Source organism: Eschscholzia californica, unplaced genomic scaffold (genome assembly GCF_041429995.1).
Source record: "Eschscholzia californica isolate CP2 unplaced genomic scaffold, dmEscCali1.0.p SCAF_4, whole genome shotgun sequence".
Classification (NCBI taxonomy): domain Eukaryota; kingdom Viridiplantae; phylum Streptophyta; class Magnoliopsida; order Ranunculales; family Papaveraceae; genus Eschscholzia; species Eschscholzia californica.
This window is the reverse complement of record NW_028238461.1, coordinates 36651197-36671486: the sequence shown is the minus strand read 5'-3', so window position 1 is coordinate 36671486 and position 20290 is coordinate 36651197. Positions and strand designations below refer to the sequence as shown.

At 35.3% G+C, this 20290-nt stretch overlaps 1 protein-coding gene across 1 annotated transcript; it reads right to left on the bottom strand.

Moving 5' to 3' along the window:
- Positions 1-9790: 9790 nt before the first annotated feature.
- On the bottom strand, positions 9791-18116 carry LOC147544407 (Clathrin adaptor complexes medium subunit family protein). The gene is made up of 13 exons (XM_086673823.1): positions 17541-18116; positions 16117-16294; positions 15669-15759; positions 15042-15136; positions 13827-13916; positions 13707-13755; positions 13476-13614; positions 12272-12388; positions 11265-11355; positions 11045-11187; positions 10800-10914; positions 10337-10381; positions 9791-10126 (listed from the first exon to the last, which is right to left on the bottom strand). Exons 1-13 carry the CDS (start codon positions 17621-17623, stop codon positions 10046-10048), a joined length of 1317 nt encoding a protein of 438 aa, XP_086529949.1. The 5' UTR covers positions 17624-18116; the 3' UTR covers positions 9791-10045.
- Positions 18117-20290: the final 2174 nt, after the last annotated feature.

The following is a 20290-nucleotide window of genomic DNA, read 5'->3' as shown; positions in this document are numbered from 1 at the left end:
ACTTCATCTTCATCATCAACCCAAACTTCTAGAGAGAGAATTTTTTGGAGAAGATTATGACATCAAACAAAGGGAAGGGAATTGTTGAAGGATATTCCTAACCAGAAAGATCAGATCTAAAAACCCTAAAACCTAGAAATCAAAAATTTCAAAACCCTAGATTTTTTTACAAACAAGTAGAGTTGCTCGTGCTTCGTGGAAAATCGACAAACACGAGAGATCTTAATTTTTGAGTTTTTGTAAAAAAAAAACTGACTTGCCAATTTCGTAGATTTCCTACGAAAATTTGGCAAGACAGAAGGAAACTTGCCACGAAAATCTAGCATATTTTCTTAGATTTCCCACTAAATTCTGGAAATTTCTTCTTCACTTCGACTCTTTGCCTTGAAATCGTTTTGTATTCTTTCAAACTACCCAAATGTAAAAAAGTTAGAGTTTTACCTCATCAATGTAGGGTTTGATTAAAACTCATCTAGGGTTTGATAAAAAACCAAAGGGAAGTAGTAGAAACTATAATTCACTAAAAAACAAAGAGAAGTGGTAGAAACTATAGTTTACTAAAAAATAAGGGAAGTGAAGATTGATGAGTTTTATCTTCTTCATTCATCTAGGGTTTGATATAAAACAAAAGGAAGTGGTAGAAACTATAGTTTACTTTTAGTAGCAGTACAAGAATAAATAGAAGGAAGAAGGAAGAAGGAAGAAGAAGAAGATGATGATGAAGAAGATGATGAAGAAGAAGAAGACAACTTAAGTTTTCAATTTTGAACTATTATTTTGTTAACGGTCCACAAGTTAGTAACTATTAGTATTTAAGACTTTAAGGAACCTTATTCAATTAAAGTCAACTAAGTCAAGCATAATTGACTCGCACCGGACCCGAAAATAGTTGTCCATATAAAAAAACAGTTGTCCACGTATTGGCCACCTATTGTTTCTGGTTCGAGGTGCTACTATACTCAGATCTATCTTCCACAATGATAATTTATGGAGTTTTTTCATTCTGTTATTGGTTTGTGGACTGGGATAACTAGGTTTTGTGTTCCACCAAGAACTTGATATTGCTTTCGATAAACTAAAAAAGAAAACGATTTGGAATTTATATTCAAAAATCATACAAGGATATCAAAAAATTATACTCATTAGGAGGGAAAGAAAGAGAGAGAGAACGAGACTGAGAGATAACACAGTGGGAATCATGAGCAGCAAGAGAGAGAAAGAGGGAGAGAGAAAGATATGTGAGATGAAGAGTAGTAGGCTAAAAACATTCATGTGAATTTTTTGGCTAAAAAATGGCCGTAACTTTAGGGAATAATGAAAAATCTGTGGGGAATAAATTCTCCGGGAACTTCATGTTTCTTTGTAAAATCTCTTGGGCATTCTATGGGAAATACAAAAAAAAATATTACAAATTACAAAATTAACTTTAAGTAAGAAATTTTAATTTTTTATTTTAAGTCTTTTCCCACTCTTTCTTCTTCTATGGAAGAAAACTCATCCATCTCATCTCCTCCATAAATTCTAGTTAAACTTTTTTTCTTCCTTCTCTATATCTTCCCTAAAATTTCCAACCCCTAATACCCCTACTTCTCTAAAATAAGAAATAATGTTAGAAAGATAAAGAGGGAAAAAGCATCCTAAACCTTAGAAATCATCAAACAAAATCTCTTGGAGCTCTTAATACATCTTCCATGGGATGTCCAAAGCAAGTTTCTTCATCCAGTAATTCTCCCTAACAGAGGTAAACACATTCTAAACCCTAGAAATCAGTTAATTTTGATCCCTAATACTTTTCATCACTTCTAAACATATTAGGTTTGATCTCATGTTTTTAGGATTTAGTGATTAGAAAAAACAAAGCTTTGGAGAAGAAGATGGAGAAAAGAAGACACACTTGAAAAGAGTTTAGGGTTTAGATCCTAGAAAGATTTTGTTTAAGTTTATAAAAGTTCATTCTAAATTCTTTTATTAGATTTTCTAAAAATTCATTTTTTTTAACTCCAAAAATTGGTAGCCCTATAGCAACAAATAGAAATAAAAAAGTCAATCTTAGTTGACCAATTTTGTAGAAAAAAAAACTTCTCCGAAATTGTTTCTTTATTCCCCAAAACAGCAGCCAAAAATATGCTCCCTAAGTCAATCTTGATTGACTAAGTCTTTATGTCCCAGAGACTTTTCTTTATGCCCAAAAGAATCCACCAAAAAAAAGATGGAAATGGTGGACCGAAGTGTGGTAGTTAGAGATAGTTCTCAACAAAAGATATTAAAGACCGTCGGTAATGACAATTTACTGTTGAACCTTTCCTGTGTGGAAGTAGAAACGGTGGCGCCAGGTTCAGGGAAACACAAGGATAACAAAAGGTTTAGGCAGAATTTTCCAACCAAAATTTTATACCCTCAATGGAAACTACGATTTCCGGATGCATTAGTAAAACATTTACCGGGAATAAATAGTAATCATGCTTCAACTATCTTGAATATCGTGAAAGCAAAAATCAAAGGTAAAATTCCATTCAGATTCAAACCACATTGGACGACACATGAAGAGTTCACGGAAATTATATCTGAGGGATGGGAACAATTAAGTGGATCTTTAATTACTAGTAAATTATTCCAATTGTCAGGTAAATTACAGAGATGGAGTAAACTTAAGGTAGACCAAATTTTTAATCAAATTAAACAATTAGAAGAGGAGCTACTGACCGTTCAAAACCGACCCCCTTCAAGGGATAGTATGGAAGAAGAAAGTCGGTTGGTTAGAAAATTGGAAGAGTGGAGGAAAGTGGAGGAAAGCTTTTGGAGACAAAGAGCTGAAAAACACTAGGCAGAAGAGAATGATAGAAGCACAAGATATTTTCACTTATCGGTGTTAAATAGAAGGAGGAAAAATAACATCGATGCAGTCAAACTAGATGTTCAGAGTTGGCCTTCGGACCCAAATATTATTACTAACCTCTTTTCCAATCACTATTACAGGTCATCTCGAGCAGAACATGTAACAGAATTACCAGGTAATATCGTTATGTCAGACAAACCGATACTTCCTAATGAAAACTGAATGCTTAGTAGGGTACCATTGAAGGAAGAGATTTGGCAGATAATTAAAGAGATGAAGGCATGTAAGGCTCCTGGACCAGATGGCTTTCCTGCCATTTTCTACAAAAGATGTTGGGATATTATTCGAGATGATGTTACAAATCAGATTAAATTAATTTTCGAATCAGGAAAGCTCCCAGGTAAATTGAATCATACATTTATTGCTTTAATTTCTAAAGTGCATGCACCAGAAACACCAGTTGATTACAGGCCGATTTCGTTATGCAATGTCATATACCGTATAATAACGAAGATTCTGACAAATAGAATTCGACCTCTACTAGATAGATTGATCTCTTCAGTTCAAAATGCTTTTGTACTCGAACGTTAGATATTTAACAATATAATAGTGGCTCAAGAACTTTTCCATTCAATTGTACATATTTCAGCAAAAGAGGGTTATTTTGCATTGAAGGTGGATATGGCCAAGGCCTGTGATAGAGTAGATTGGAATTTTCTGAGTGAGGTTCTCAAGAGGTGTGGCATTACTGATAATACTTATTCATTGATTATGAATTGTCTGTCGACAACCTCTTTTTCAATTTTATTAAATGGGAGACCGAAAGGTTTCTTACAGTAAAAGAGGACTTCGACAAGGATGTCCGCGTAGTCCATACTTATTTATTCTTTGTTTAGAGACACTTACCAAATTGATAGGTTATGCAGAAACAAACAGTTTATATAATGGATTTCGAGTAAATAGATATGCACCAAGTGTAAGTCACCTCTTATTTGATGATGATTTATTCTTCTTTGGGAACGCATCTGAATTCAATGTGGAGCAACTAAAAATTATTTTGGATTCTTATGCGAGTTGTTCGGGACAACTTATCAACTGCAAAAAATCATCGATTCACTTTAGTGCAAATTGCATGACGGAAAAAAGGAATTATTTATTGAGTATCTTATGCGTTCAAAAGATGAAGAAAAATTATGTGTATTTGGGGAACTATCTATTACAACCGAAACATAAAATCACCTCTTATGATTTTATTGTTAAAAAGATAGAGAAAAGGCTAGCAGGTTGAAAGAGGAACTCATTATCGCATGCAGGCAAAACGGTACTTTTGAAGAGTGAACTTGCCTTAATAGCCATTTATTTTCTATCTACCAATATTGTCCCCAAAGGTGTTATAGAAAAAATTGAAAAATACCAAAAAAGAAAGAGTCCATGGGTGTATAGTCCAAAATAATGTTCAAAAAGGGTTTAGGATCCAATCTTCTCAAAAAATGGATTTTTAGTCCTTTTACCATTTAGACATAAAAACCCTCACTTTCTAAAACATAGTCCCGTCAATGTCCCACCTTCATATTTCACGGGTTTTTAGTTTGGGGGCAGAAAGAATCTGGAAAAGCAAGATTTGGACGTGATTTGGGGGTTTTTATAGGAAGTAACGGATAGGATATTTTCCAAAACAGATTTTCCAAAACAGATTTGGAAAATGGATATTTTCCAAAACAGATTTTCTCTCTCATCCTTTCAGATTTGGAAACCAAATCTATATATCACTTTCTCTCACTTAACTTTCAGATTTGGAAAGAGTATATTTTCTGAGATCAATTTGCGTGATTTGTGGGTTAATATTCAAAACATATATATCAACTTTCTCTCACTTAACTTTCGTTTTTACTTATACATAAATACACATCGAATACAAATTATGAAACAAGTTCATAAATTATGTGTTATTTATGACGAGGAAACCATCGTTTGTCATGTATACAACGTAATTTATCATATGTATGTGTGGCATGTCCATTATGTACTATTGAATACTCAGATTATTTTCTAACATAAATTACTTGTTTTTTACGCGTACATGTCCGTTATGTACCATAAATTATGGTAACATGTTAGGAAATGTAAATCTGAAATCATGTTATTTGTAATAAAGTATGTGATTTATCATAAATTACGTATATATAAATTATGTATACTGTATAGTAAATAACACAACCTTTGTACATCTGAAATGAAATTTTATTGAACAATAATCTGTGTTTTATTGTAAATGAAAATAACATAGTAGACTAGGTAACTTAAAAACAAACTCCGTTGGAATGTTGCCCGATCTCTCAATCCTTACTGTCTTTGGTCTTCCAGGTCTACGGCGAATCAAACATGGTAGTGTATTTGACTCTTCATTAAATGTACGTGGTTCATCAAAGTTAGGGGCGGGACTTATATGTTCCTTGTAAGTCTTCACATAAGACTCCGTTATCCAAACAGGATCATAGAAACAATCTTCTTCATCGTAATTTATACTTCTATAGTTTTTATGATGATTCTGTTGGAAATTCCATCAATGCTGGTTTACTACAAGAAAAAAAATATGTACATTAGTTAAAAAAACTTATAATTTATCATAAACGACATTAAATAATGAATAAATTATCCATAATGTTTGATAAACTTCAACATGTGTTGGAGATAAATAGTATTTTAGTTTGAATCACATTGACACTGTAATATAACACAAATATGTGTAATTTGCTATAAATTACATGTACTGTTTCAGATATTACTCAATTATACGTACTTTATGAATAATTAAACATTCTTTTTAAATAAGGCTGCTAAAGTATGTATAGCTGTTAACAGATTACATATATTTTACATTCTGTTATACAATTGCAATACGGCCGAAATTGGCGTAATGTACTTTAAAGTATGAAAAATTTAATACGAATTACTTATAATGTACATTATGTTAGGAGAAACCGTACGGAATAATATTTTGATAGAAAATTGTACGGATGCAAAGTTCTGATGTGAAGAAATGTCAGAAAATAAAAAACCTAATATCAGAAAATCAAGTCTGTATGAAAAAGAGAATGAAAGATGTTTCGGTTTTAGAAAGAGATTAAAATCTGGTTTGTAAACAAAATAATTAAAACGATTTATTATTAATAGGAAAACTAAATCTAATGAAATATGACATGATGATTCAATGATAAAGTGATTACAACCATTTATAAACAAAATCATATAAATGTTAGAAGATGTTAAGCGAAAATATAAATTTGAAAGATGGTTCCTTACCTTATAATAAGATGAAACTGTAGATCTTGAAAATAAACTTGATATGAAGAGATATAAATGGAAATGGAGTTCTGAGCTTGTGTATTGGATTAGAAGACGAATGTTTAAAAAACAATCTAATGAAGATGAAACAAGATTTCTGAGTTTAACGGAGGTTTTGTTATGTGAAATCGGATTTAGAAAGAGAGAATAAGGAAGTTTCGGTTACTGAAAATAATGAATCACGTTTCTTTGTTTAGAAACGTGATTGGAGAGGGAGTGTGGGAGATAAAAATGGAAGAAGATCTTTATGGATTTTGAAGATAAATCAGTTATAGTATATATTTTTTTTGTTTAGAAACGTGATTAGAGAGAGAATGTGGGAGATAAAAATGGAAGAAGATCTTTATGGATTTTGAAGATAAATCAGTTATAATATATATTTTTTTGTGTTTAGAAACGTGATTGGAGAGAGAATGTGGGAAATAAAAATGGAAAAAGATCTTTATGGATTTTGAAGATAAATCAGTTATAATATATGAGTAAGGTTAGATTAGGAATTATGATTTATTTGGTATTCTAGGGATTTGTGTTTTCTCTCTAGATGAGACCAAATGGACTAGATATCCATTTATATTATTATTTTGGTTTTGAAACCCTTTATAGGATTATAGAGGACTATATCTCCTATTAGGACCCGTTTTTTGGACTATAAACTCAAAAATTAAAAAAGAAATTTGGTGGGGGCATATTATGGAGAAACCGAAAATGCATAATCTTAGTTGGAAGAAGATGCAAGCAAGCAAGTAAGAAAGAAGGAGGTTTGGGTATTTGGGATATGGGAATAGTAAACCAATCTTTGGTAGGCAAACTCACTTGGAGATTTATTAATGAACCAACGACACTTTGCGGGTTCGGGTAATGAAGGCGAAATACCTTAAAACAGGTAGCCTATGGAATTTATGAATTAAATACGGACTCGGCAACCACATGGAGAAGCATACTAGAGATGAGGAAATTCTTAGAAAAAGGGGTTTGTTATCAAGTACGAAAAGGAAATACAATTCGAATTTGGGACGACCGTACCAACCTTAAGGGGGGGTTCAAACCAAATTTGAAAGATCGCGGAGTGCAAAATCTATTCTTTGTTAAAGATCTTATTGGTGCGACGGACAATGGAATAACAGGGTGATAGAAGATATTTCCAATGAATTATTTACTAGAGAAATTCTTAAAATTCCATTGAATGTGAAGAGAGTGGATGATAAGTTGATTTGGGTACATACAGACAAAGGAACTTTCTCGACTAAATCGTTATATACTACTATTCACAAAGAGAAACCGAGTTCATTTAACCGGCAGGAATTATCATGAATGAATGTGGACTAAATTTCGATTAGTTCCACGAGTCCGAACCTTTATTTGGAGAATTTTACACGGTGGCTTACCAACAAAAATGCGAACCTTAAAGCTTAACCCACAAGTATCCATGAAATGCTCAATTTGTGAGGAGAAGGATGAAAATATTGATCACTTAATCGGTACATGTAGGGCTAGGGAGACATGGATGTGTTCTCCATTATATATGAGGGTTGATGGAGATGAAGATTTCAAAACACTAATATGCAAGTGGCTGATAAGTAATGAAGATGAGAAGGTTATCGTATTGAGAATATATGTTACATGGGCTTTATGGAAAGCGCGAAACAGATGTAGATGTACTTTTGAGAAGATACAACCGAACAGTTATAGAATAATACAAGATGCTCAAACAATGCTTCATGAATTCTCGGGTTATAACACAAGTACAACTACACAGGAAGAGAATTTACCAAGACAACATGGGCGGGATTTCGTCTGCTTCTAACTTAGATTTACTTAAAATAAATTGTGATGCAGCTCTTGAGAATGGAGCAGCACGGTTGGCAACTACATGTCGGAATGGCAAAGGAGAGTTTATAATGGCTGCTGTGAGAAGTTGTGTAGCTTCAACGACAGTGGAAGCTGAAGCTAGGGCAACACAGTTGGTGGTATACATGGCGAAAAGGATACCTGAGTATGGATGCATCATTGAAGTATATGCCATAACTGTTATTAAATCTTGTTCAAATCACCCAGATAATGCACCATGGAGAATTCGAGCTATTATTACTGATATTCAAGATGATTAGGCGGAACTTCAAAAAGTGGAATTCAAGTATTGTTTTTCTTAGGCAAATAATGTTGCTTATTCAATAGCAAAGTTTAATTTCAAGCTTAAGTTAAATCAAACTATGAAAACTTATGAGACTCCAAATTGCATTGTAAGTCCCTTGGCGATAGATTTAACCAACATCAATATTTGCTTTAGTAGCTAATAAGTCAAGCATTTGGGATGTCAGTAACCCCACAAATGAAAATAGGGATTATTTCCCAAATAACCCCTAACTTTGTGACCAGCTTCCTGCCTAGCCCATAACTTTATCAAGTATTCTCATATGGCCCCTTTTTTCAGTTACCGCTAGCACACCGTTAACTAGTCATCACCTTCTCTCCTCCATCTCATCTTCTCTCTCTGCCACCTCATCGTCTTCACCGGCGAGGGTCATCGGCCGGCAAATTTTCCGGCCGACGACCTTCAAACATTAATTTTTTTTTTCTCTCCTCTCTCTCTCTCTCTCTCTAAATTTTTTTTTCTCCTCTCTCTCTAATCAGATCTAGAGAGTCCTCTCTCTCTAATCAGATCTAGAGAGAGAGGTATATTCTTGAACATACGCTGAAAATAGTACATTCCACATGCTTTTAAAATATCCGAACTCCAATCCATTCCAAGTCTAAAGACAGTTTGAGGTGACAAAATTTGCTGTTTTTCTCTTTTTTTTTTTTTGTTGAACTGACAAAATTAGCTACCTATTAATGCAAAAAAGAAATTTTGCTACCTACTCCCTCTTGTTTCTCCCAAACAGCCATCAATCACCCTTCCTCTTTTTTCATTCTTCCTTCCTCCCTTCCCATCACCACCGACCCCACCATCACCAACCTCTCTCTCCTCTCTTCTTTGCTCTCTTCTCCACTTCCTCTCTTCTCCTTATTCTCTCTTTTCCCTTCTCTCTTCACTTGTCAGGTGAAGGGGAAGGCCTCTTCATAATAACCCTCGTTTAGTTTTCTAAACAAAGCTTCAACTCGATTGGGGGTTCCAGATCTAGGCGGAGCAACTTTCATCTAGATCTAGATTGTGGAGATAAAGAAGACATTCATCTAGTTTTTACAGACAACTTTCCTTCAGTTTTCCAGACCAAGGATTCGGACGACAAGTCTCCCCTTCAACTGAAGATAGAGAGAGGGGGGCAAGATGAGAAGAGGTAGCAGAGAAGTTTTCTGAATGTCATCAGCCACTGTCGTGGTTGTAGGTAGAGGAGAGAAGATCAGGAAAAAGAAAAGGGGAAAGCAAATATTCTGCGCAAAATGGTCTTCCTTTCCCCAGAAATATTTGTTTCCCCAAAACACCCACCATCTTTAAATCAGTTGAACACCGTATTATGAGATAAAGGTCAGCGATATATAACCAAATTGACATCGGAGACACTGAGGTCACTGGTTACTTCTTCCTGTTTGTCTAGCATCATCCTACAACTTAGCCCACATCAATTCGAAGCACATGAATTTAAACAATACTGTCAGTAAAAATTTGTCTAAACAAAAAGCAGAAAAAAGAATTACGAAAATCAGACGTATGAATCAATTATGCTCGGGATAGAAATTGCACTCACATTTTCTAAGTCCTAAAACAGAGGACTAGCCTTCTCTAAAGAAATGAAAAACAACCAAGCACAACCAGAGAAAAAAAATTGCTATGATAATACACATAAACAGAGAAGCTGCATATTTGGATAAGTATACTTCAAAACAATAGATTTTTGGATAGACGAAGAAAAACAATGATCTTCTCTAGCATCTAACCTCGTAGGACCCAGCTTTTGTAATATAACGAACCCACTCGACAGTGTTATATCCACTCTTCTCCCACACCTGCATAAGGGTATTATGGCGTTCAGGTACATTTATAAGATTTTGTAGCTCAATCAGTTCAGGTGGGGTTGACATGTTCGCCCGAGTAACTCGTGGATATGTTTGTTATGGATCGGGGATCTGGCCTGTACGACACTGAGCCAATCCCACCCCCACCCCCTCCAAATGCTTAGAGCTCAGTAATATAAGAGGAAATGGTTAGTTAGGTACCTTAAGAAAACGGACTCGTAAACCAGATGCTGTAAACATTGGAACCTGCAAAGGAACGCAATTGATATCGTGTCAATGGCAAAGTAGTACTAGTCTGTAAGGTACCACAAAGTGAATTTAACATCAGGTCCACGGGCCAGGCTAAAGGCCCGCCTCCAATTAATTGTTGCTTTAAATGATTAATCTTTTGCTGTTAGTGACTATGTTTTAGAGAGATTATTAGTTGAAAATTGATCTATGTTGTCTTGAAGTAAACTCCTGGTGAAGCTTCAACCATTGACTTCACATCAAGGGTATATAAGCAATCGTTAATGGCATACTTAAAAAGGTGATTATGGGACTCCAAAACTTCCTGTGAAATTACAGTTCCGCCCGGAAATAATATTCAAATGCGAAACTTTGACCCAAAACTATATTGAAGGTAATAACAGCAGTCGCAGTGACTCGGGATTACAAGTAGAACCTGGAATTCCATTTCAATTGGTGGTCTAGTCCAAGACTTCTTTTCGGCCATCGTGGAAATCAACTCAATCTCTGCACTCATCGTTGGCTCAGTTTGTCCAGGAAATTTTCTTATCCTGAAAAGTTGTAAAAGTAGGATTTCTTTTAATCAACAGCAATGACCAAAAATGATGATGTAGCATGAGAAAATATAAGAAAACTGTATGATATGAAGTGCTTTTGAACATGAAACTCTTAAGTACTTACTTCCAGACCAAGCAATCGATAGAAGCATTATACTTGGCTCGACCAGACGTAACCTGAAAACTTGTCTTTGCTGTTTGCTTCGGTACTGGGATCTTGATCACAACTCCAAGTGCAAACATTTTTGCTCCAAAGACACTCTTCACCTGATTGAATCAAGGCTGTAAGATAACTGAAAATCAAAGATTACTTACAAATTACATTCTTCGGAGAGGAGATGAACCTTAACATTTACTTCCATCCGCGTTCTGCCCAGCTCTTTGATGGTAGGCAATACCCGAAATGGGAGGTTTACACCCTCAGTTATCCGGTACCTGTAGATTAAAGTTTTGCATTAGAGAGGAAGGAGATGGGAATCGAAAGCTTAAATGCTAAGAAAATAGAAGCGACCATTATACAATTGAAGTTCCTGCCAAATAAATTCGAGACAATCTGATAAATGCAAATCCTGAAATTCCTTCTAGAACAACACTCCACCACCAACCCTCCAAGCCCGAAATTGAGTGAAGTGATAAACATAGATGGCATCAACAATGCAATTGTTATACTTCTAATGTCAAGGTGAAGGCCACAATTATATGATTTAAAGTGAGGACTTCTTCACCAAGGACTTGAATCGTCATTCCTCTTTGCAAGAAGTTCTGTTTCTTCTTGATTATTCCCCATATATAAAGTTATCTCAACAACTAAAATTGGTACAAATTCTAGGTATTGATAGTGAAGTTTATTTAACACAACATAGTACATTAAAAGTACTTCTCGGCCAACTCTCCCCTAAAACCTATGGTTTACTTTGTTTAAAACATACTTCTTAATCAACGAGATATTTTCAAGAATTCATAAATTAACCACCAGATATGGTATCTACGCACAAGCATATGTCAAACGAAACATAAAACCATAAAGGATCATAACTTTGTGCTCCTAAATGAGCCAGATTCGTTTAGAATTCTTAAACAATGTTATAGATTTATAGCTGACACTGACACCTAAGTGCAACGATAGCAGTTCATGTATGGAAATTTCAAGAGGCAGCAAAGTATTTGACGCGAAAACTCAATATGCGACAACTGATATGTCTATTAGTGATGCAAACATCAATATTATATGCTGTTAACCTACAAGTGAACTTTTAAATTGGAAACTTATAAAACGGAAGCTATCAATAACTTAAATAATGATGGATGGAAAGAAATTCAATAGCATTCAAAGGGTAAGAGGCAAGCTTACTTCATCAATTCAAATTCACCGTCAGGGGGCACAAAGCTGACAGTCTTTTCTGAGTTGAACCTCGTCAAGTTTACACACTGGTGAAAAGTGACATCGTCAAGCTCGATAGTCTTTCCACTGTGATAAGTTAAAAAAAATTGTTAGAGAATAGGTAAAGGAGTCTGACTCATCTGACTGATATGAGTTTTGAAGTGATCCCTCAGCAAGCAATCTGGACACTAAGCAACTAGAGAAGCCTTTCATAAATAAAGCAGGTCGACCAGTAGAACAAAAGTGCAACTTGTAAATGAAAATCTCCAAACGGTGGTATAAGTGAAAGATATTAGTTACAACCATTACCAACAAGGTGATCTGACTCTTCTCCTTACATAAACAAACACTAATGGAAATTAAGCAGAAGTCTTGATAAACATATACACAATCAGAAAGTTATGCATGACGCAGAACCAGAACTTTCGTAGAGGGGCAGGTTTATGACTTTGTAATAAAAGCAAACCCTGGCTAGCTAGTGCAGAATGGAAATATTTGAACTAGATACCCCCTCCCCCTTTTTTCTTTGAAAACCTTGAATTAATATTAAAAAGTGCAACTTGTAAATGAAAATCTCCAAACGGTGGTATAAGTGAAAGATATTAGTTACAACCATTACCAACAAGGTGATCTGACTCTCCTCCTTACATAAACAAACACTAATGGAAATTAAGCAGAAGTCTTGATAAACATATACACAATCAGAAAGTTATGCATGACGCAGAACCAGAACTTTTGTAGAGGGGGCAGGTTTATGACTTTGTAATAAAAGCAAACCCTGGCTAGCTAGTGCAGAATGGAAATATTTGAACTAGATACCCCCTCCCCCTTTTTTCTTTGAAAACCTTGAATTAATATTAAAAAATGGGGGTGATTTACAGTATAGGACGCAGAGAAACAGGGAAAACAATAGGGCGAATGGAAAGCTAAGCCATGTGTCACATAAATATCCCCCCCGCCGCCCCCCCCCCCCCCCCCCCCAGCGTAACCCTAAGTAGGGTAGCCTCGGCTGAAGCAAAGCGGATCTAGTTCCATGGTGGGCGTACTCACTTTTGTATATAACATAATTAAAAACTTACATAACCCCAGAAAGGATATGCAATCTGCAGGTGTAAAGATATAATCGACCAGCAAAGAAATGCTCAAGGAAGTATTACTCGCACGCAGAAGCTACCTTTTGGTAGGGCGCGACTTAAGCTGAGATTCTTTCTCAAGACCGATTTTATCATTCAAGCCCAATTTTAGATCAGGCATTCCGGAGAGAAAGCACTTCATGAGAACTTTCCCAGTCACATCACATCGCAAAACACTACCTGCAGTCACCACATATTACTCAAGAGAATCAGAAACAAAAAAAATAAATTTCTGTAGCATCACAAGTAAAGATGGTGGTATAATTACCAACCTTTGGACGACATAAGAAGATTAACACTTTCCACAATATCCAGAAAAACCTGTAATGACTTGAGGTCAGAATTTGAGAAGAGCCGTGATAAATTCACAACAAATGGGCAGCTCAATCTACCTCATTCTTCTTATACACAAGGCCTTCTCTTCTCCAGCCAACAGCACCTGTAACTTGTAAAGTTGCATTTGGAACTGGTTTATCCGTAGGCTGTTAAATTACCATTTTACGACATTGCAATTGTTAAAGAAAATTGAAATCAGTCAAATATAAACATAAGTGTGACTCGGATAACTAAACTTACCAACTAAACACATGCATCAGAAACTTAGCTCATGACGTCTACAATGTGCACCCTTTGCTAAAAATGGTGACTTATGAATTTAGAAATTTATAATATGAAAGCCTCAAGCAGTGATGTTAAAATCGTAGGATTTACGATTCAAACCGTAGGATTTAATCGAATCGTGCCAAAATCGATTCAAATCGTAACTGAAATAGGAAATAGGCTTGAATCGTGGGATTTTATTCCAAATCAGTTATGGAATTGTGAATCGTGGGATTCACAATGAATCCCACGATCCAAATTTCAACCCAAAACTTGAAGGGTTAGAGAGAAATCGATGACTTACCTTCAATTTTATCTTCTTTCAAGCAACAAAAGTACGATTTTTTCATCTTTTTTCTTCTTCTCTCTCTCTCAAAACCCTAGCACTTCAGTCTTTTTTTATTTTCTGGTCTTTGTTTGTCTTCTTCTTCTCTCTCTCTCTAGAAACGACTCACTCTCTCGTTCTCAAGAAGCCAAGAACGACTCTCTCTCTCCCTCTATAGAACCAGTGTTCTTCTCTTTTAGTTTTTTATTATAATATTATAAAGGGTACTACTACACTGATAATCTTATCTATAGAATGACTCTCTCCCTCTCTCTCTCTCGCTCTCTCTCTCTCTAGAGTTCTCTGACTCTCTCTTACTCTTAATAGTTAAATTCAGTTTATTGTTTTTTAATTTTATTATTATAATAATATAAATCGTAATGTTATAATAAAACTACTATAAGTTTGATGTTAACAATAAATTTATATTTTTATTATTATAATAATGTCACTGTTCTTGTGATATAATTTTATAAATCAATACTACAATAATAGTTTTTGTTTTCTGTTATTATATTTGACATATTTTTGTTGTTTTCTATTGTTTTTTCTTTCTTTTCTATAATATATATATATATATAAGTCTTACGATTTTCGATTTACAGATACGATACGATTTAATAAATTGAAAAACGATTTACGATACGATTTACGATTTGACAACATTGGCCTCAAGTCTAACCTTTGATGAGAATGGTGAGCGCACGCCTTCCTGAGTGATGTAGAGCTTTAAAATTTCAGGAGAAAGATTTTGAGGGTAGCCAAAGTCCATGATTTCTGCATATTGAAGGAACAATTCCAAAGTGTAATACACAGATAGAGACGATAAATATATAATCATAACAAAACAAATCTTAACAAAATGCTACTAATATTCTTTATTACCCTTCACTAGTTATGGTTAGAGTAAAGTAACATACATTTTGTCTTCCTTCTTGTTCATTAATCTTGTCTCATAGAATTACATTATTATCTCATCATTTGCTTAATGTTTTTATCATTTCTATAAATTTGTAGTTACTATATTTTCATCTCCATACCGACCAAAATATAGACCTAAGTCGAAAGTGAATACCTTATGCAACATAATGACTCAATATCATAAGCAGAAAGAAAGCACATAGCTACTCCACGAATAGTTATTACTATGCCAAATTGCCAACACACAAATAAAAGCATGAAACCGTGCAATTTAACAAAGAATCACCAATAGTGAAGGTTAATTACGTTTTATTACAAACGTGGAAAGGATAGCCTTGACTAACTATAGTGGTACTGATCAAAACAAAATGTGGATTAAAATACTTACCATCCAAAAGCTCATAAATCAAGACAAAGTTATTACGAATAGCATCTTCATCGAACGCTCCACCAAAATAAGATTTAAATAGTGCAACAGCCTGCACAGAGAATAAAAGATCCTTTACTAATATAATAAGATTCTTAAGGTGTTTTATTACCCCTCTGCCACAGTATGGCAACCTTACATCAAACCCTACACGTCTACAAATTAGTATGAAAGAAACATGTCATGTTTCCACATGCCACTTTAGACTGTGTGCACTATAGAGCCTTCGAAATACAAGTTCATTGTAGACGAAAAAAATATTTAAGATCTACTTATGACATTTAGATGGCTTACAGAAGCAAAGAGATGTGCATTAGAATAATGTAGGTCATGAAATCAGCAAGGAAGGAAGGAGTCCCATACACCAATACAAAAGTAACAAGACATTGAATTAGAGAATATTGCGCACCTCAACGACAAACTTGAATGCACAAGCAACATTAGCATTGCTGCTGACAACAATCACAATGTAGACATTGCTGATTCTCATGTAAAAGAAAGAACAACCGCCAATCTGTCGAACAGGGCATGTACCAAGCTCTTTTGTCTGCATTATATGCGTTCGGAACGCGTCCACCATATTGCCACTGATAAAAAAAATATCAGGATCAACAAATTAAGTATGTATGTTCCAGAAAGAGAGGTCAAATGAAAATCATATAATCCAGCAAACAAGATAACAAGAACACTGACTTACAAGCACTTACTTAGGTAAAACCCAATGGCACAAATGAAATTTTGAAACTCAGTGGTGTGAAACATGTATAGAAAGGCATATATAAATTGTTAAGGGTAAGGGTGGCTTGTTTGTAATAATAACTGGCAAAAGAAGCAATGCTGATCCACTTGTTTGTACATTCATACGGAGAACTGGAATCTACTTTCTCCCATTTACAGACACATGGTAGCATGGTACCCCACTTGAAAACTAGGTGCCCAGGTAGGATTGTAATTAGACAACTTTAATATGATTTTCTATGGCTCAACTGGGTAGATGGTTACGTTCACTAAATTACAATGTTGTGCATTGTAATAGAGAGAGAGATGTGTTCCACTGCAAGTATGATAAGAAAAAAGACGAGGGATGACGATATGGTCATATGGATTAATACAATCTCAAATTATTAGAGATAAATATTAAATAATATAATTGATAGTTGAGAGGATAAAATAAGGTGATTACAGGATATTTTTGGCTGTGAGGCTACTCCACATATGTGTAACTTAACTCAATTAATGTAGATTTACAACGACTTTGAAGACATGACTGCATATTATTAAAAATACACAAGTTTAGAGAAGATTTAAATAGCTCTGCTTTGGGAACTACCAGTTTTGGTTATCTATCCTTTCGAACATTCTGTTTTTCGACAACAAAGATTTGAAATATTCATATCAACTCAGAGGAAAATGGATTGAAATTATCAGGTCAGTCTACAAAAAATCCGACCAAACTTTACATCAAACCACCTATAAAATACTCGACAAGGGATACTATGGTGTGGCACATTACACTTATAAGCCATTCAGTGTCCACCTCAACTCAGATGTTATTGATCATGAATTATTTCAACTAACAACCATGCATATACAATATATAGGGCTAAATTGTCAACATTTTGAATAAATTATATTCATCCCAGATCCAGTAAGAAAAGGGATTATTCATTAGTTTGTCTATAAGTAAGAGTTCGATTGATTTGAAGTGTTCGAACCATAAAGTAAGGATAAATGTAAAGAAAACCTACTAATAACATAAAAAAATTGAAATTTGCCAACTTGTAACAACAGATAGATGTAAATGAAAGAATTAATCTTGGAATTGAAGATTACCCGACATCGTCACGGTAAAGGCGATTGATGAGAACATCTCCTCTGAGATTCAGGAAATATATAGCTGAAGCCGCCACCGGCATCTCTAATCCAGTGGATCGAAAGCTAATAAATCCTTAGAATCAGAAATTGTCAAGATAATTCAAAGATTTAAAGATCTAAACAAGAAACTGAATCAGGAATTCATGTATGAACAAGAAGCTATAGTAGGTATAGAAAAACCAGATCTAGGGTTTGGACAAATGAGGGAGAAACAGAAATATCTTCTTCCTCTTCGTTGATAGATATGGGAAGGATCTAATAATTTTGCTGCGAAATTTTGAGGGTTTCGATTCAGAGGGAAATGAAAAGGGGGAATCAGGGAACGAGAAACACTTGATCGTTTTATCAGAACTTTTGTTTCTCTCTCTTGATTCGGGAGTTGTGACTACGAACGCCAAGATACAACTGGAAGACTGGAATTCGGTCTTCTCTTACTTTGACTCCCCACCCGCCGGGCCCCAGCAAGTTGACCTTTTTTTTTTTTTACTAACCCCTAATTTGTAGTATTACATTCAACAAATTACCCCTTCTATGTTACGTGGGTATAACCCGTGCCCGCGGGCGTTTTTCACATGCCTCACATGAAGTGATCTATACGTGCCCCACTTTGCGCCCTTCAAAAGCTAATATTTTAAGGGATCTATATGTAAAATGAGGCGCCTACAACAATGGGTGTTTGTAAGTCTTACAAAGAAAAATGGGATCTTTGAAAAGATGATCTTTCTTATAATCTCAACCCTTGGTTGATTTTTAATCAAATCTGAACCCTCAAATTTTGATAGAGTAAATCCTAACCATTAGAGACATAATGGGATAGCAAATCTTAGCCATTGGGAGGAGGGGGAAATTCCCTATTATATAGACTAGGTATAACCCGTGCCTTTGGCACGGATAATTTCGTTGACTTTTAGCCATTTGAAATAAAAATGACAAGAAAATATTATCTTCTCTAAAAAGGAGACACATACTCTCTGCTATAAGCATAACAGCAAGCTAAAATGTGGTTGAGATACATATTTATTATATTTATTATTAAATAAATTGACTATTGTTCGGTTCTTTAATCTCCAATACATTAGTTGGACCTTCTTTAATCTCTCATGATAGTCATGCATTGAGTAATACAATATCAATTCAACCCATAATAGATATTAGGTCGAACAATACAGATGCATAGGAAGAATTTAGTACTATATCTGAATAGGGTTATTTCCCAAATGGCCCCCAACTTTGTGACCAACTTCCTGCCTAGCCCCATACTTTAGCAAAAATACCCATATGTCCCCATTTTTCAGTTACCGTTATAACACAATTATCTTGTCATCACCTTCTCTCCTCCATCTCATCATCTCTTTCTTGCACCTCACTTTCTCGCCACTTCATCGTCTACTCCGGCGAGTGTCGCCGGCCGACAAATTTTCCGACCGGCGACCTTCAAACATTAAAAAAAAAAGTTTCTCTCTTCCTCTATCCCCCTCTCTCTCTAACACTCCGGTGAAGGGAGACCTTCGCCGGAGGTCTGGTCTGTCCATGAACAGACCAGATCTGTATGTTCATGGACAGACTTTGACAGACCTTCAAGGTCTGTCCACGAAAAGATCTGGTATGTTCGTGGACAAACCTTGACGGTTTGTTCATGGACAGACCGGATAAAGGTCTGTCCACGAACAGATCAGGTCTGTTCGTGGACAGACCTTGAAGGTTTGTTCATGGATAGACCAGATAAAGGTCTGTCCACGAACAAATCCGGTCTGTTCGTGGACAAACCTAGAAGGTTTGTTCATGGACAGACCGGATAAAGGTCTGTCCATGAACGGACTAGACCTCCGGCGAAGGTCTCCCTTCGCCGAAGTGTTAGAGAGAGAGAGAAAAAAAAAAAATTTATGTTTGAAGGTCGCCGGTCGGAAAATTGGTCTGCCGGAGGCACTCGCCGGAGAAGACGATGAAGTGGCGAGAAGGTGAGGTGGCAGAGAGAGATGATGAGATGGAGGAGAGAAGGTGATGACTAGATAACGGTGTTATAACAGTAACTGAAAAAGGGGGCCATATGGGTATTTTTGCTAAACTGGCTAGGCAGGAAGCTGGTCACAAAGTTGGGGGCCATTTGGGAAATAACCCATCTGAATACAAAATCAGTAAGGGAGAAATTTCAATTCCCAAAAATTCCAAAATTACAGGATAAACAAATGCTTTTCACATTTTAATAGAAGAGAGAAAGTTTAGTTAGTCTGAGATGTACTGAGAAAGAAAGAGAGAACTTTCATTCAGTTTTCCGAAACATATGAGAAGATTGCAGAAATTGATTTCAAAGATAAAGAAATGAGAGAGAAAAGGAGAAAGTAATGAGTTATTTTCATTTTTTTAACAAAACAAATAAAAAGATTGGAGATATTGATTTGTAAGAGAAAATAATGAGAGGAGAAGGGAGAAGTTTTATTAACACATTGAAATTAGAGAGTTACGATTTGAAAGTAGAGAGAAGGTAACGTGGAAGAAAGTCAAGATGAATACAATTCATTTGGATTTTTAATGTCATAGTTATTGCGAGAGAAAAGAAACGAAGGGAATAACTCAAAAGTCATGATTGAAAAGGCCATAATCGTAGCTGAGCCAAAACAAGCCGCCAAGATTATTCATAGGAGCAGAAAACCAAGTTTTCATTCATGTATTGAAGGTTTATTTTGGATGTGAACCAAAAGGTGGAAGTT

What these genes read in the sequence shown, in the direction of transcription:
- LOC147544407 (XM_086673823.1), bottom strand. Translation starts at nt 17,623, where the DNA reads ATGCCGGTGGCGGCTTCAGCTATATATTTCCTGAATCTCAGAGGAGAT. An exon ending in CATTCAAGTTTGTCGTTGAG is followed by an intron (nt 15,760 to 16,116) that starts GTGCGCAATATT and finishes TTCTCTGTGCAG; the next exon opens with GCTGTTGCACTATTTAAATC. An exon ending in GGATGGAAGTAAATGTTAAG is followed by an intron (nt 11,188 to 11,264) that starts GTTCATCTCCTC and finishes TGATTCAATCAG; the next exon opens with GTGAAGAGTGTCTTTGGAGC.